Source organism: Theropithecus gelada, chromosome 8 (assembly GCF_003255815.1).
Source record: "Theropithecus gelada isolate Dixy chromosome 8, Tgel_1.0, whole genome shotgun sequence".
Taxonomy (NCBI): Eukaryota; Metazoa; Chordata; class Mammalia; order Primates; family Cercopithecidae; genus Theropithecus; species Theropithecus gelada.
Window position 1 is genome coordinate 21,641,724 of NC_037676.1, and position 14,082 is coordinate 21,655,805.

The 14,082-nt window shown below is 52.0% G+C and overlaps 2 protein-coding genes across 5 annotated transcripts in view; one reads left to right on the forward strand and one right to left on the reverse strand.

The window, feature by feature from the left end:
• Positions 1-4,420, forward strand: part of RHOBTB2 (Rho related BTB domain containing 2) — a 25,586-nt gene extending 21,166 nt beyond the window's left edge. For all 3 annotated transcript variants that reach the window (XM_025395269.1, XM_025395270.1, XM_025395271.1), the window contains exon 10: positions 1,464-4,420. In XM_025395269.1, coding sequence (XP_025251054.1) covers positions 1,464-1,681 — 218 coding nt within the window. In that variant the 3' untranslated portion in view covers positions 1,682-4,420. The remainder of the gene's footprint in view (positions 1-1,463) is intronic.
• Positions 4,357-14,082, reverse strand: part of TNFRSF10B (TNF receptor superfamily member 10b) — a 54,554-nt gene continuing 44,828 nt past the window's right edge. The window contains exons 5-10 of one of the 2 annotated variants that reach the window (XM_025395274.1): positions 13,714-13,787; positions 13,516-13,626; positions 12,907-12,938; positions 12,310-12,474; positions 8,420-8,492; positions 4,357-7,226 (exon numbers count right to left, since the gene is read on the reverse strand). In XM_025395274.1, the coding sequence (XP_025251059.1) occupies positions 6,913-7,226; positions 8,420-8,492; positions 12,310-12,474; positions 12,907-12,938; positions 13,516-13,626; positions 13,714-13,787 (769 nt within the window). In that variant the 3' untranslated portion in view covers positions 4,357-6,912. Of the gene's footprint in view, positions 7,227-8,419; positions 8,493-12,309; positions 12,475-12,906; positions 12,939-13,515; positions 13,788-14,082 lie in introns of both variants that reach the window. The other variant, XM_025395273.1, reaches the window with a different exon arrangement.

Sequence of the window (14,082 nt, forward strand, 5' to 3'; positions counted from 1 at the left end):
GCTGCCCTCCCCTTAGGGGTCCACAGCTCCCATGTAATCCCAGGGACCCGGAGGCTGCCAGTGATCCTTGACCTTGGGGCTGGGAGCAGCCTGCAAAGGAGCCTCCAGCCAAGCCAAGGGGCCCCAGGAAAAGCGCTGGCCTGGAGGCTTCTCATCCTGCCTCTCTGGCTTCCCATTCTCAGAGGTATGAAGAGGATACTGGACTAGATTTGGTCGATTTCAGACTTTTCTGGACAGAATACCATAATAAGAAATACATTTCATCTTGTGACCCAGGACACATATAGGAAAATATATACATCTTTTTAATCATGCTCATGGCCCACTAAATTGATTGTACAATCCAGGAATGGGCACAGGCCACAGCTTGGACCACCCAGGTCTGGGCATCCTCCGAGGCCTCTTGTCTCTTCTTGATTAATTTCTTAGGCCCTAGAGTTCAACAGGAACTGCACAGCCTCCAGGGAGAGGCATCCCTGGCCTCCCTGAGGGGTCTGCCACTCTTTCCATGGGGTCCTCTCTGGGGTCCCTCCGCACTGCCGTGACCCTCCTCCCTGTTGCATGTTTTTGCTGCATGCTGCTGAGTCTTCACCCCGAGCTCTCCTTTTCACTACTACAACCCTTTAAAAAAAAAATTATTTATTGTTTTGAGACAGTATAGCTCTGTTACTCAGGCTGGAGTACAGTGGCATAATCTCAGCTCACTGCAACCTCTGCCTCCTGGGTTCAGGCTATTCTCATGCCTCAGCCTCCCGAGTAGCTGGGATTACAGGCACCCACCACCGCGCCCGGCTAATTTTTTGTATTTTAGTAGAGACGGGGTTTCACCATGGTGCCCAGGCTGGTCTCAAACTCCTGACCTCAGGCAGTCCACCTGCCTCAGCTTCCCAAAGTGCTAGGATTATAGGCGTGAGCCACCACGCCCAGCCTAGCATTTTGTTTCTAGAGCACAGGTCCAATAGCATCACTGCCTGGTTCCAGACCTTCCATTGAAACAGTAGTCTTCCACGGCCCCCCGTACCCTGCAGAATAAGGCGAGCCGTTCCTCTGGTCTGCTGCTGTGTCCTGCTGTGCCCTGACTCCATATTCCCCCCCGAACCTCAGCTCTGGCCAGAAACTTCCACTCATCCCCTAACCATGCTGAGTATCTCCTGGCCGACATTCGCTTACCCCTTCTCCCTTATCCTTCACCTCTGTCCGTTTCATTCCCAATGCACAGGCAGCCCTTGTCTAGATCGCTCCCGTCTTTGTAAAGGGACTCAGCTTCCCCAGTGCTGACTTTCAGCCCTGCTTTTTGGGCACTTTGCTTGCCTCAGAGGCTCATGTGCCGTGGGCCATGGGAATGTGTTGGGGGCTGGGCTGGGGGCCTGCTGCAGGCCTTGTGGTGGGGTGGGACTGGTGTCCCACGCTCCTCTTGTCCCTCTGCCTCCTTTCTAACCAAGCTGCACTGTTCTCTGTTCCAGAAAACCAGGAGTATTTCGAGAAGCATCGGTGGCCACCTGTGTGGTACCTGAAGGAGGAAGATCATTACCAGCGGGCACGGAAGGAGCGTGAGAAGGAGGACTACCTCCACCTCAAGCGGCAGCCCAAGCGGCGTTGGCTCTTCTGGAACAGTCCATCCTCCCCGTCCTCCTCGGCAGCCTCCTCCTCGTCCCCATCTTCCTCCTCGGCTGTGGTCTGAGATGCTGCCACCCTCTTCTGACCCTGCTGCTGTTGTCCCCGTCCGCCCTCGCCCCTCTGCTCTTCCGCATCACCCCATCCACCTTACAGGGACCGGGGGCCCACGTAACCAGGACCCACAGGGTGCAGCTCTTCTTACCAGCCACCGTGGCTCAGCCAGAGAGGAGCCGGGCCCTGTGGAGCAGAACGGGAACCACCTGCAGAGGTTCCCAGACCCAAAGCAGGACAGGAGACAACTGCTTGGAGGAGCAAAGCGCTCTGGCATTTTATCTCTGGGTTTGAGAGCCCTAGAGTCAAAGGGAAAGCCTCCCAGCCTCGAGGGCTTCTCTGTGTGTCTTGGTTGCTGCTCTGGCCAGGGAGGCAGCCCCCCCTCCCAGCAAGCAGAAGTGATCCTCCAGGCTCCTGGCCCTGTTGGCCATGTCTTTCCACCGATGGACTTGAGTGTTGCATTTGTTTTGTGGACATTTCCACACGAAGTCTACTCACATCCTTACTGGAGAAGTCAGGGTAGAAATTGAGCCTTCAGAGCCCAACTCAAGGCTTCTACATCCCGGGGTCCAGCTGCAAAAGGCCAGACATGGAAAGGCCTGCATCCTGCCAGCGTCCCTCTGTCCCGGGGGGCTGTGCTGGCACAGGCCTGAGAATGGGGACAGAGGTCATTCGGAGCTCCAGGCCTAGAAGCAGTGCCTCTTGGTGCAACAAGAAACTTCTCCCTCACCCCTCCTTTACCCTCAGATTTGGAGATGGGAACCAAAGAAAGCAGCTGGGACAGGTGGAGAAGGAAGTAGGAATGAGTGCACAGCGACCCCGTGTTCCTCAGGGCCCTCCCCTGCCTCTGGGTGGCACTGCTTTTTATAGGGTGGGGCAAAAGTAGCAAAAAACAAAACCCAACAACAACCAAACTGAAACCGAAACAAAAAGTCACCAACAAACACTCTGTCCTCTATCCCTCCAAAGAATGAAAACCAGAAAAAGCCCCTGCCTAGCTCACATTTCTATAAACAGAGGCCCCCATGATGAGGAGGTGAAGATTTAGGTTGCAGAATCGACTTCAATGCCTTTCAGGAAAGGACTCGGTACTTCTTTGACTGCGGAGGCCCTGACCCTGCCAGCTGGCTCCGAGGGCAGCACAGGGGCCTGGCCTCCAGAGGGCTGGTGATTGAGGGGCCGGGGCTGGCAGCAAAGAGGGGTTTGGTTTCCAGGCTCAAATGGCACCGGACTCTTGCTTTTGCCCATCTGGAGACTGCAGGCTCCCTTCCTTGCCTTCAGAGGATCACCCCACAGGGTGCTTATGGTGGGTGTTTTTGGGGGGCTGCAATAGGGGCCAAAGGTCAGGGGAAGGGGCACGGGCCTGTAGTGAAAGGACACCGCCTTATTACTGCTGGGGTGGGATAAGGGGAAGGAGAAGAGGGAGAATGGAGCAGGAGGAAAAGCAGGGTTGGTCTAGAGAGGAGGAGGGCGGGGCTGGAGGAATGTGGGGGATTGAAACTAGCTCCCAGCCCCCATGGGGCAAAAGCTGGGCCACAATTGCCCCTTTCCGTTTTCTAACCCTGACCCAAATTTCACTACCCACACCCTTTTTAGGTGTAAAAGATGGAGTCCCACGGAGGAGGGGCAGAGCCAGGAGGCAGTGGGGCTGTGGGCTCGGAGCTCAGGAGTCGCCTCGCCTGAGAAAGATGTTCTAGCTGAGAGGGCCTGGCCCAGGGGTGGGCTCCAGCAAAACGCTGGTTAGGCCTGGTATAGAGCTAACCCGAAACAAAGGCAGCCGGCAGGACCTAGTGACCAGAGGTTAAATCCCCATCAAGAGAGAGCAGGCGGCTGGAGGACAAGCGGCTCTAACCCCGGGGGGAGCCATGTTGTCCAGGCCCAGGCTCCTCCAGGACTGTGGCTGCCTCCCCTCCACGGGCCTCCAGGGCGGCTGGCTGGAAAGCCATGCGTGTGCTGCCCTCTACAGGCTGCTCGGCCTCCCTGCGGCTCAGCGCAGCCCAGGGCTCCAAGTGAGGGCCAAAAGCCCACGGGCAGGGCAGCGGGGACGGAAGTGGGAGCCTGGAGCGCTTCCACCTCCCCTCTAGGGAAGGCGGACAGCATTGGGGAACGCCTGGGCCTCCCAGAAGCTGTGGATGAGAGGGAGAACGGGTCCTCCAGGGCAAGGGGAATGGGAAATAGGTCTAGGTGCCTGCAGGGCTGAGCAACCTGGGTATCCTAGTGGGGGTGCAGGGAAGGCCGGGGCAGAGAAAGTGAAGGTCGGCCCAGGGCTGTAGGAAGCCGTAGGAGAGTGACCACTGGACTCCCTGAGAAAAGGGCCGGCCCCCCAACTTAAGGGACCCACCGCCCCTTCCCCGAGAGCTGTCGGAACCAGATACAACCCGGCAGCCCAGAGAACCCTCCTGGGAGGCTGTGGGTAAACCAGGCCAGCACTGGTGTCCCTGTCCCCAGAGGGAGGAGCAGGCAGGAGAGAGAGGGGAAGGAAGTATGAATCCCAGTCCCCAGGAACCTAGCTCTTTGAACTCCAGAGAATTCCTGGATGCAGGAAAACACCCCCAGCAGGCCAATCTTGAAAACAGAGGGGAGGGAGGAAGGAAGGAGTCCCAGCAGGAGCACAGCCCTGGCCTGTCACTCAAGAGCTGATTCACAGGAGGAGGGGAGGTTGGGGGCGGGAGACAAAAACCACACCTCTTTTTATATAAGGTTTCATATTTAATTTGGTCATGAATTCATAAATACATAAATATTTTGTACACAATGTGCTTCCTTGTATTGTTTGTACTATAACATTTCAGATAGGGACCTTTGACAGGGCAGAAGCATGAAAGGACACCAACCATGAGTGACACACTGTAAGTGGCTGTCCTGTATCACATGCTATTTGGCCTGGGAATATAGCAAAACCTAACGTAACTAAACAACAAAAAACCCCAATTATTTCATGTTGTCAGGAAGCTTACTTTAAAAGAATAGCTTGGCCTGGTGTGGTGGCTCACGCCTGTAATCCCAGCACTTTGGGAGGAAGAGGTGGATCACCTGAGGTCGGGAGTTCAAGACCAGCCTGACCAACGTGGTGTAACCCCGTCTCTACTAAAAATACAAAAATTAGCCAGGCGTGATGGCAGGTGCCTGTAATCCCAGCTACTCTGGAGGCTGAGGCACGAGAATCGCTTGAACCCAGGAGGCGGAGGTTGCGCTGAGCCCAGATCACGCCGTTGCACTCCAGCCTGGGTGAGAGAGTGTGATTCTGTCTCAAAAAATAAAAAATAAAGAATAATCTTAAACACTGATAAGGCTGACACTTTAGATATATCTTCAAGGAAGGCCTCTGTGGAAGGGACAAGGGAGCTGGGACCAGACTGGCTCCCTCTGAGCCCTGAGGCTGAGCGTCCTGCACAGAAGGCGCAGCAAAGGCAAAGACCAGGAGGTAGCAGCAACTGGTGCATTCCAGAAGTGCAGGGGACAATGCGTGGGACGCCAGATGGAAGTGGGAGAGGATGGAAGTGCAAAGACCAGAAAGGCCACCCACTCCTAAAACTCCACGGACACAACAGTCTGAATGTGTGATCTTCAGGCAATTCCAACTTTGTCCCCACCAAACCAGTCCCGGAACAAAACTACACACAATGCCTTGAGACAGAAAAGACCAAAAACTCCTGGAATGACTACCTGCTTAAATGATCCTGCCATGACTGAAATACTGTGGAGAAGGGTTTGTTAGAAAGAGGCTGAAATGGTTAGTGAGGTCTTAAAACAATAATAGAACAGGACACAAGAACAAAACCTTAATGCGTCAGCCATTCTAGGTCCTGTCGCCACAGTGTTTAAGAACTGATATTTCTGAGATGAGTCAGATGCTTACAGACGGGCCAAGCTCCTCAAGTAGGGAATCTGTACCCTAAAATGCAACTCAGTGGCTCAGGGTGACAGATCACCAGAAGTGAGCTGGGCCATCTACTCCTGAGATGGCAACCATTTCATACAACTCCCAAGCACCATCTATTCTTCCCCCTTGATGCCATGGCAGACGTGGGAGACAGATTTTGTCCTCTTTCTCTTGAACCTAAACAGGGCTCAAGTTCACTACATTCACTGGAAATGGGATATGACATAGACCCTATTTGCTGTATGTGATCTAACCCATCTGCCTCAGTCCCAGCCTGTCCATACATAGGGGCTACAGGTGCAAATGAGACTGCCCAGGTAGGGACCAGTCACACACAGGACTTCACATGGATCCAGTTCTCTTTGGTCCCGACTCACATGTAAACAACTACCTATAAATAATACTCATATACTTGTAAGGTTGTCCAGTTCAAAAGGCTGGCCCCTTTAGAAGTTGCCAGTCATTGAAACCAAAGTACATCTGAGGGAGAACTGGAACCCAGACAGTGACTTCCTACAGAGGACTTTTTCTTCTTCCCCCATTGTACGTCTCCTCATTTTGTTTACCTAATCCATTCACATAACTGTGTAAACAAGTACATTTACTAAAGTTTCTTCATATTCATAAAATCATCACATACAGAATTATAAAAGTAGAAAGGTAAGGCCAGGTGCTGGGGCTCATGCCTCTAATTCCAGCACTTTGGGAGTCTGAGGTGGGCGGACTGCTTGAGTCCAGGAGTTCGAGACCACCCTGAGCAACATAGAGAGCCCCCCATATCTAGACAAAATACAAAAAATTAGCCGGGCGTGGTGGGACACGCCTGTGGTCCCAGCTATTTGGACGGCTGAGGTGGGAGAATTGCTTGAGCCTGAGAGGTCAAGGCTATAGTGAGCCAAGATTGCACCATTGCACTCCAGCCTGGGAGACAGAGTGAACCACTCCCCCTTCCCCCGAAACAAATTCACATCATATAGTGTCAAGTGAAGTTGGACATCAACTGCGTAAATGCTAAGCCAGATAGATCTTGCAATGTAGCCCACATCAATAAATAAAGCGTTTATATTAGGATAAAGTGCTGTAAAGACAATAGGACATCCCAAACCAAATCTCAAAATACACACAAACATAGAATGATCTAGATATTTACATAGTGTTCACATTCCGCTTATAAAAATAATTCCATGTGCAGTGAAAAAGTCCCAGGATGTTCCATCCACTGGGTGATGTTGGATGGGAGAGTGTCTTCCAGTACCGGTCATGTGACAATTGTGGCAGTTTCCTACTGGCTGGAGTCCAGTTGGGCTTTTTCCAGAAAAAAGGTAACCAGGGAAGGTCTGATTTCCTCAAGAGATTCACACTCAGGACATGGCAGAGTCTGCATTATCTTCTAGATACATGAACTTTCCGGAGCTCAACAAGCGGTCCTGAATCTTCTGCTTGGCAAGTCTCTCTTCCAGCGTCTCCAAGGCATCCAGCAGGGTGTTGACAGAGGCGGCCCGCCCGGTTTTGTTGACCCACTTTATCAGCATCACGTACAAGGTGTCCCTGGAGCTTGCTGCCTCAGCTTTGGCCACCTTTATCTCGTTGCCCGTGAGGCCCAGCTGCCTCACGAGCGGCTCCCAGGCGTCAAAGGGCACGATGGCTGCAAAGTCATCGAAGCACTGTCTCAGAGCTGGTGGAGAAAGCCACAGAGAAAGCCAGGTGAGTTGGGACTCAGAAAGGGCAGAGGATCCCACATCAGGCCCAGAACCCAAGGCAGGGAACCTGGACAGTCCTGTGTGTCGGCAAACCTGCCGCTCCAGCGCCCACCCACTTCCAATCCACAGAAAGCGCTCCCACACTGCTTGGCCTCCCCCGCACCCAAGGTGCTTCGGGGAGTCAAAGTCATCAGAGAATCAGCCCTCACGCAGAGCTGAGAACCCACCAGGGGAGAATGGATGAACCCTACAGAGGCAGAAAGCAAAATGGGTGAGAGCCCGAGGGAGGCAGAGAGAGTGGCTGCAGCTGGAGTTCAGAGGAAGGAGGCTGCCTGGGCTCCGCTTGCCATGGGAGCAGGTCCCAGGGCGGCCATGTCTGCATCTGTGCAAAGCACAGGGCCTGGGACAGGGGACCTCTGTTTTCACCCAGCTCGGCCTCACTTCCTGGTGCTAGGGCAGAGCTAGGTGGAGGCAAACAGACTCTGAGCAAGAAGCGAACCCAAAGACTGAGCAACGCTGCCCAGATCCTGGGACAATGAGGGATTAAATGAGATGTGTGTGCAACATGATGCGCCCCGCCGTCCTTAGAGATAGACGGGGCCAGGAACACAAAGCTATGTTTTCCAACAGCCTCATTTTAAAAAGTCAGAAACAAGCGACATTCATTTCAACGTATGGTACTGAATATATTTAAAATATAATTTAATATACAATCAATATACAAAAATTATGAGTGAAATATTTTCCACTCTTTTCTGCATTAAGTCTTTGGAATTCATATGTCGTTTACACAATAGCTCTGCAAATTGGGCTTAGGCACAGGTCAAGAGCTCCTTAGCCCACTGGGGTTAGTGGTGCTGTGCAGGACAGGCCAGCCCCTCAGGAGGTCCCTGGGGCGGGGGCTACATCAGACCCTGAACAAAGGAGGAGAGAGGACAAGGGGACGGACAGAGTCATTAGGGTCATTGATAGGGCGCAGAGAGGATGAGGTAGAGTGGGGAGAAGAGATGGGAGAAGACAGTTTAGGGTCCAGATGGTCTATACCACAGGACCCCCTGCTTCCTCCATGGAATACTCTGGAAGAGCCCTCTCACCTATGGGGACAGAAATTAGGACACTGTCCCTATTCCCTCTATTCCTGCTGCATCTCCAGGAGCAAAACACTTACTCTCAGTGGGGTCGTTTTCATTCACTGGAACCAGCAGCCCCCTCCTCGGAGGCCCTTCAGCTTCTGCCGGTTCCTGTAACACATAGTGCAGAACGTCCTGGTCAGAGCCAGGAGTCCTGCAGTCCAGTACTGAACCAGACCACCAGCCAGCCCTGAGACCTGCAGCACGTCACTTCCAGAACATTGTTCTGAAAGTTCCGGCAACAAGACAGGAAACAAAGGGGCAAGACTCTCGGAAGGAGGCCAATACAGCAGTCAATATTTTAGATTAGGAGTGTATATTTTTAAAACCCCAAGGTTTAAACTGTAATACCTAAAAATGAATATGTCCTGATGATTTTTTTTTTTTTTTTGAGACAGAGTCTTAATCTGTCTCCCAGGTTGGAGTGCAATGGTGCGATCTTGGCTCACTGCAACCTCCACCTCTGGGTTCAAGAGATTCTCCTGCCTCAGCCTCCCAAGTAACTGGGATTACAGGTGTGTGCCACCATGCCCAGCTAATTTTTGTATTTTATTTTTGTATTTTTAGTAGAGACAGGGTTTCACCATGTTGGCCAGGCTAGTCTCAAGCTCCTGACCTCAAGTGATCTGCCTGGCTCAGTCTCCCAAATTGTTGGGATGACAGGCATGAGCCACTGCACCCAGCCCTGATGAATGTTAAAACACATAGCAGAGGCTGGGCATGGTGGCTCACACCTGTAATCCCAGCACTCTGGGAGGCTGAGGTGTGAGGATTGCTTGAGCCCCAGGAGTTGGAGACCAGCCTGGGCAACATAGCGAGATCCTGTCTCTAAAATAAAATAAAATAAAAAAATAAAATAAAATAATAAAATAAAATATAAAATAAAATAAAAGCTGGGTGTGGTGGCACGAAACTGTCGTCCTAGCTACTCAGGAGGCTGAGGCAGGAGGATCACTTGGCCTTAGGAGGTCAAGGCTGCAGTAAGCCATGATTGTACCACTGCACTCCAGCCTAGGTGACAGAGTGAGACCCATCTCAGAAAAGAAAGAAAAGAAAAGTAGCAGCAGACATAATAAATTAGAAAATGGACTTACAAGAAGACCCGAAATGCAAAGAAACAGCTTTGATGAAGAATAGGAATAATTTATCTGAAATAAACCCCCAAATCTTGACTGAGTCATAATAAAAGACTTGAAATACTATCTTCTTTGATAATAAAATTGAATGTTGAAAGGATCTCAATCATTCCTAGAACCATTTATTAATTTAAATTAATATTTTTTAACATCCAGTGATTATGTGGTGGTGGCGGGGTGGGTGCTGGAGAAAATCTTATAATTCTAAATTTTATCTAATTCTAAATTTCAAGATGTGTGAAAATAATTTTGAAAACATATTTGCTGTCTAAGATATTAAAACATATTAGACAGTTTTGTTTGGTGTTGTACATGATATAATCCTTTTCATGTCAATACCACATATATACATATGCATGTATGTACATAGATGGCATATGCATAAAGAGCTTAGCAAAGAATTGCAAGAAATTATCCACTGTAGTTACCTGAAATATAAGGGCCAGAAGCCTGGGGAAAGAGTGAAGAAGGCTCTTGATATGATCAAGTTTTTTCATATTTTGGTGGATGTGTGGCTATGGGTGACCTCCTTTTTAAAAAGGTGGCTCACGCCTGTAATCCCAGCACTTTGGGAGGCTGAGGCGGGCAGATCACAAGGTCAGGAGACCGAGACCATCCTGGCTAACTCGGTGAAACCCCGTTTCTACTAAAAATACAAAAAAAAAAAATTAGCCGGGCGTGGTGGCGGGTGCCTGTAGTCCCAGCTACTCAGGAGGCTGAGGCAGGAGAATGGCGTGAACCTGGGAGGCGGAGCTTGCGGTGAGCCAAGATCGCACCACTGCACTCCAGCCTGGGCAACAGAGCGAGACTCTGTCTCAAAAAAAAAAACAAAAAACAAAAACAACAACAACAAAAAAATGATGAGGCCAGGCATGGTGGCTCATGCTTGTGATCCCAGCATTTTGGGAGGCCAAGGAGGGTAAATTGCCTGAGCTCAGGAGTTCGAGACCAGCCTAGGCAACATGACCAAACCTGTCTCTACAAAAAAATACAAAACTTAGCTGGGCACGGTGGCACATGCCTATAGTCCCAGCTACTCAGGAAGCTGAGGTGAGAGGATGACTTGAGCCCAGGAGGCAGGGGTTGCAGTGAGCCAAGATCGCGCCACTGCACTCCAGCCTGGGTGATAGAGTAAGATCCTGTCTCAAAAAAAAAAAAAAAAAAAAAAATGTTCGAAGTGATTAATAAGCATGGAGGAAGTATTGGCATTATTCATTTGTTTCCTTTTAAAATCTCTTCTCTTTATTTAAAAAGAAAGTGGTATAGATGCAAGGAAGAAACAGAAACAGTCTAGGTGGAAGAGATCACTGCCCACATAAACATTTGATATTTTCAAGGACAAGATCTAGTTTAAAAAAAAAAAAAAAAAGAGTGAAGAGGAAGAGAGAAAAAAAATAAACATTTGACATGTAGCAAAGGAGGTGGCAAAAGGGCAAAGGCAGAGGGAAAAGGAAGAATTGGTTGCTAAGTGGGCTTGGAAGAAGGAAACAGCGACTCAGAACAATTCAGGGAGTTCCTCAGCTTATATGGAATCAAAAATTCAATTCTGGCCGGGCGCGGTGGCTCACGCCTGTAATCCCAGCACTTTGGGAGGCCGAGGCGGGTGGATCACGAGGTCAAGAAATCGAGACCATCCTGGTTAACACGGTGAAACCCCGTCTCTACTAAAAATACAAAGAGTTAGCCGGGCGTGGTGGTGGGCGCCTGTAGTCCCAGCTACTCGGGAGGCTGAGGCAGGAGAATGACATGAACCCGGGAGGCGGAGCTTGCAGTGAGCCGAATCGTGCCGCTGCACTGCAGCCTGGGGACAGAGCCAGACTCCTTCCCCCCCCACCCCCCAAAAAAATAAATCAAATCATTAAAAATAAAACACTGCAAGAAAATGGATAATCTCATCCTATGTTCGAGGGAAGGACTTTCAGTGTTTATGAGCAATGAACAATAAATGCATATACAGATTTCCCACCTACTCAGTATCATATCAAACTGATGGATTGATATGAACTGATTGTGTGCGAGTGTCCAATACAAAAGCCCTCTGTGCATCGACTCGGAATCCTACTTTTTAGAAGCTGCCATACAAACTTTGAAATATGTTCAGCCGGGCGCGGTGGCTCAAGCCTGTAATCCCAGCACTTTGGGAGGCTGAGACGGGCGGATCACGAGGTCAGGAGATCGAGACCATCCTGGCTAACACGGTGAAACCCCGTCTCTACTAAAAAATACAAAAAACTAGCCGGGCGAGGTGGCGGGCGCCTGTAGTCCCAGCTACTCGGGAGGCTGAGGCAGGAGAATGGCGTGAACCCGGGAGGCGGAGCTTGCAGTGAGCTGAGATCCGGCCACTGCACTCCAGCCTGGGTGACAGAGCGAGACTCCATCACAAAATGCCCAAAAAAAAAAAAAGAAATATGTTCAATGTAATAACAATTTCAGAGTAAATTTAAAACTCCTACTGTTACAAGCAAGGGCTCCTTGAGTTCTGTTAGGAGCCCACGATGGAGACTGTGCAGCCCTATTCAGTCACCAATGAACCCTGTGACCCCCACTCTGTGCCTGTGGAGCTCCAGGCTCTGGGGACACAGCAAGGACAGGACAGGGAGTAAGAAGCAGATGTCCTGCAGACTGGCACAGTCACCACCTCAGTGCAGCCGCTTTGTCCCCTGCAGTCCCCTGTCTCTTTCAGGTTCCATTTCCCCTGGGCCAGGAGAGCTGAGGCACTGCCCTCTTGCACTGTCTGTGAAATCCTAGGTAAGCAGCGGGCCAGGAAACAAAATGACCTGCCCCCCACTCACCAGCAGATGCTCTGACTCCCCTGGGGACAAAGTGTTGACGTCTGTCTGCTCTGCTGGCTCCTGGACTTCCATTTCCTGTTCAGGGACCTGGCTGGGCTGCAAGATACTCACGATCTCATTGAGGGCATTGTCCTCAGCCCCAGGCCGTTGTGGGGAATGTGAGCTCTGGAAAAAACATTGGGAAGGCAAAGAGTCCACTCAGGAATCCACACCTAGGGCTCGCTGCAGGGTCCCCAGTATGCAGCTGGACCTGCCATCCCCACCCCCTCTCAGTGAGGTCACCGCAGGCAGCCCAGTCTCAGCACATCCAGGACCTGCTGCTGGGGCCAGGGCCCCAGTGCTGTGCTCAGGCAGACACCCCATCCCCAGGGTGCAGGCTGTGGGGTGAGGGTGCCACCTGGGCTGCAGCAGGGCTCACCAGCATATGCAGTGCTCAAAACATCCATGTGTCCCCCACAGTCAGCCCAGAGCCCCCGGGCCACTTCAGAGAGTCAGGGCAGCCATGAGGACAATGGGGACCCACCCACCCAGGTTCTGCTGTCCCAGGAAGCAGTTCCTGAGCCCCTGAGCCCCCAGCCCCTGGAGAAACCAACTCACACTGTCCACATGCTCAGGGTCCCCGCCACCACCTAAAAGAGAAGGAGTCTCCTTAGCAGGAGGGGAGGGGCCCACACAGCACCTCCCTCCCAGAGGACAGTGGGGCACAGGGGTGGGCAGGGGGCAGGGACACTGGACAAGGAGCCCCGGGCCTGGGGACAGGAATGGGGTCTTACAACTCAGAGACACCCTGAGGAAGGGGGATGAGAAGGGGAACTAGAGTAAAACCAACATGTGGAAAATCTCTGTGTTCTGCTCTGACCAAGGCTGAATAAATCCCGTGACCACTTCTCATCCTCACCCTTGTCACCCAGTTGAGGAGCCGACTGCCCCCTGCCTGGCTGGGCCTGAAGGTGGGAGGAACTGGCCCTGCCCTCCTGGACTTGGCTGGGAGATGAGGGGACCCCCAGCTCCGGAAGAGGGAGTGATGAGACCAGGGTTCTGGGGGGTGCCTGAGATGTGGGATGGGGGTGACCACAAGGAGGAGGATACAGCCAGGCTGGAGACACTAAGACTTGGGGGAGGGGCAGCCGTTTCTGTCTGTGGGAATAGAGTGGGAGGGGGCAGGGCAGAGAGTGCCCAGTGCCTCCGCCCTCAGCCAGCACCTACCTGAGCAGACGCCTTTCAGGTAAGGAAGGACTTTCTTCCACAGTGAAGTCTTGCAAACAATCACAGCCACAACCAGGACTACGACTGAAACTATGACCCCTATGATGATGCCTGAGAGGGAACAGGGAGAAGCAGGAGTCCCAGGGCTGGTGGTCACTGTCTTCTCCACAGCTGGGACTTCCCCAGTGTGCTTCGTACCTGATTCTTTGTGGACACACTCGATGTCACTCCAGGGCGTACAATCCTTGACCTTGACCATCCCTCTGGGGCACCTGGGTACACACAGGGAGGGAGAGGGGGGACTCTTGATGGAAAGCTGGCCAGGTGGGATGAAAGAGGAGCCACCCTCCCTCCCCAGTGTCCCTGAGAAGGTGTCAGGGAAAGGGCAGGTTCCTCGTGTCTGCAGGGGGTCCCCCTATGCTCCCTTGTTGAGGCTGGGGAAGAGTCTGAGCATGCACACTTCAGGCCCCTCGGCCTCCCTGCTCTGGGGTCAGAGCTGCAGCTCCAGGAGCATTCTGTGCTGGGCACACACGGAGCTTCCCTGGGCTGCAGGGGAGGCTGCGTTAG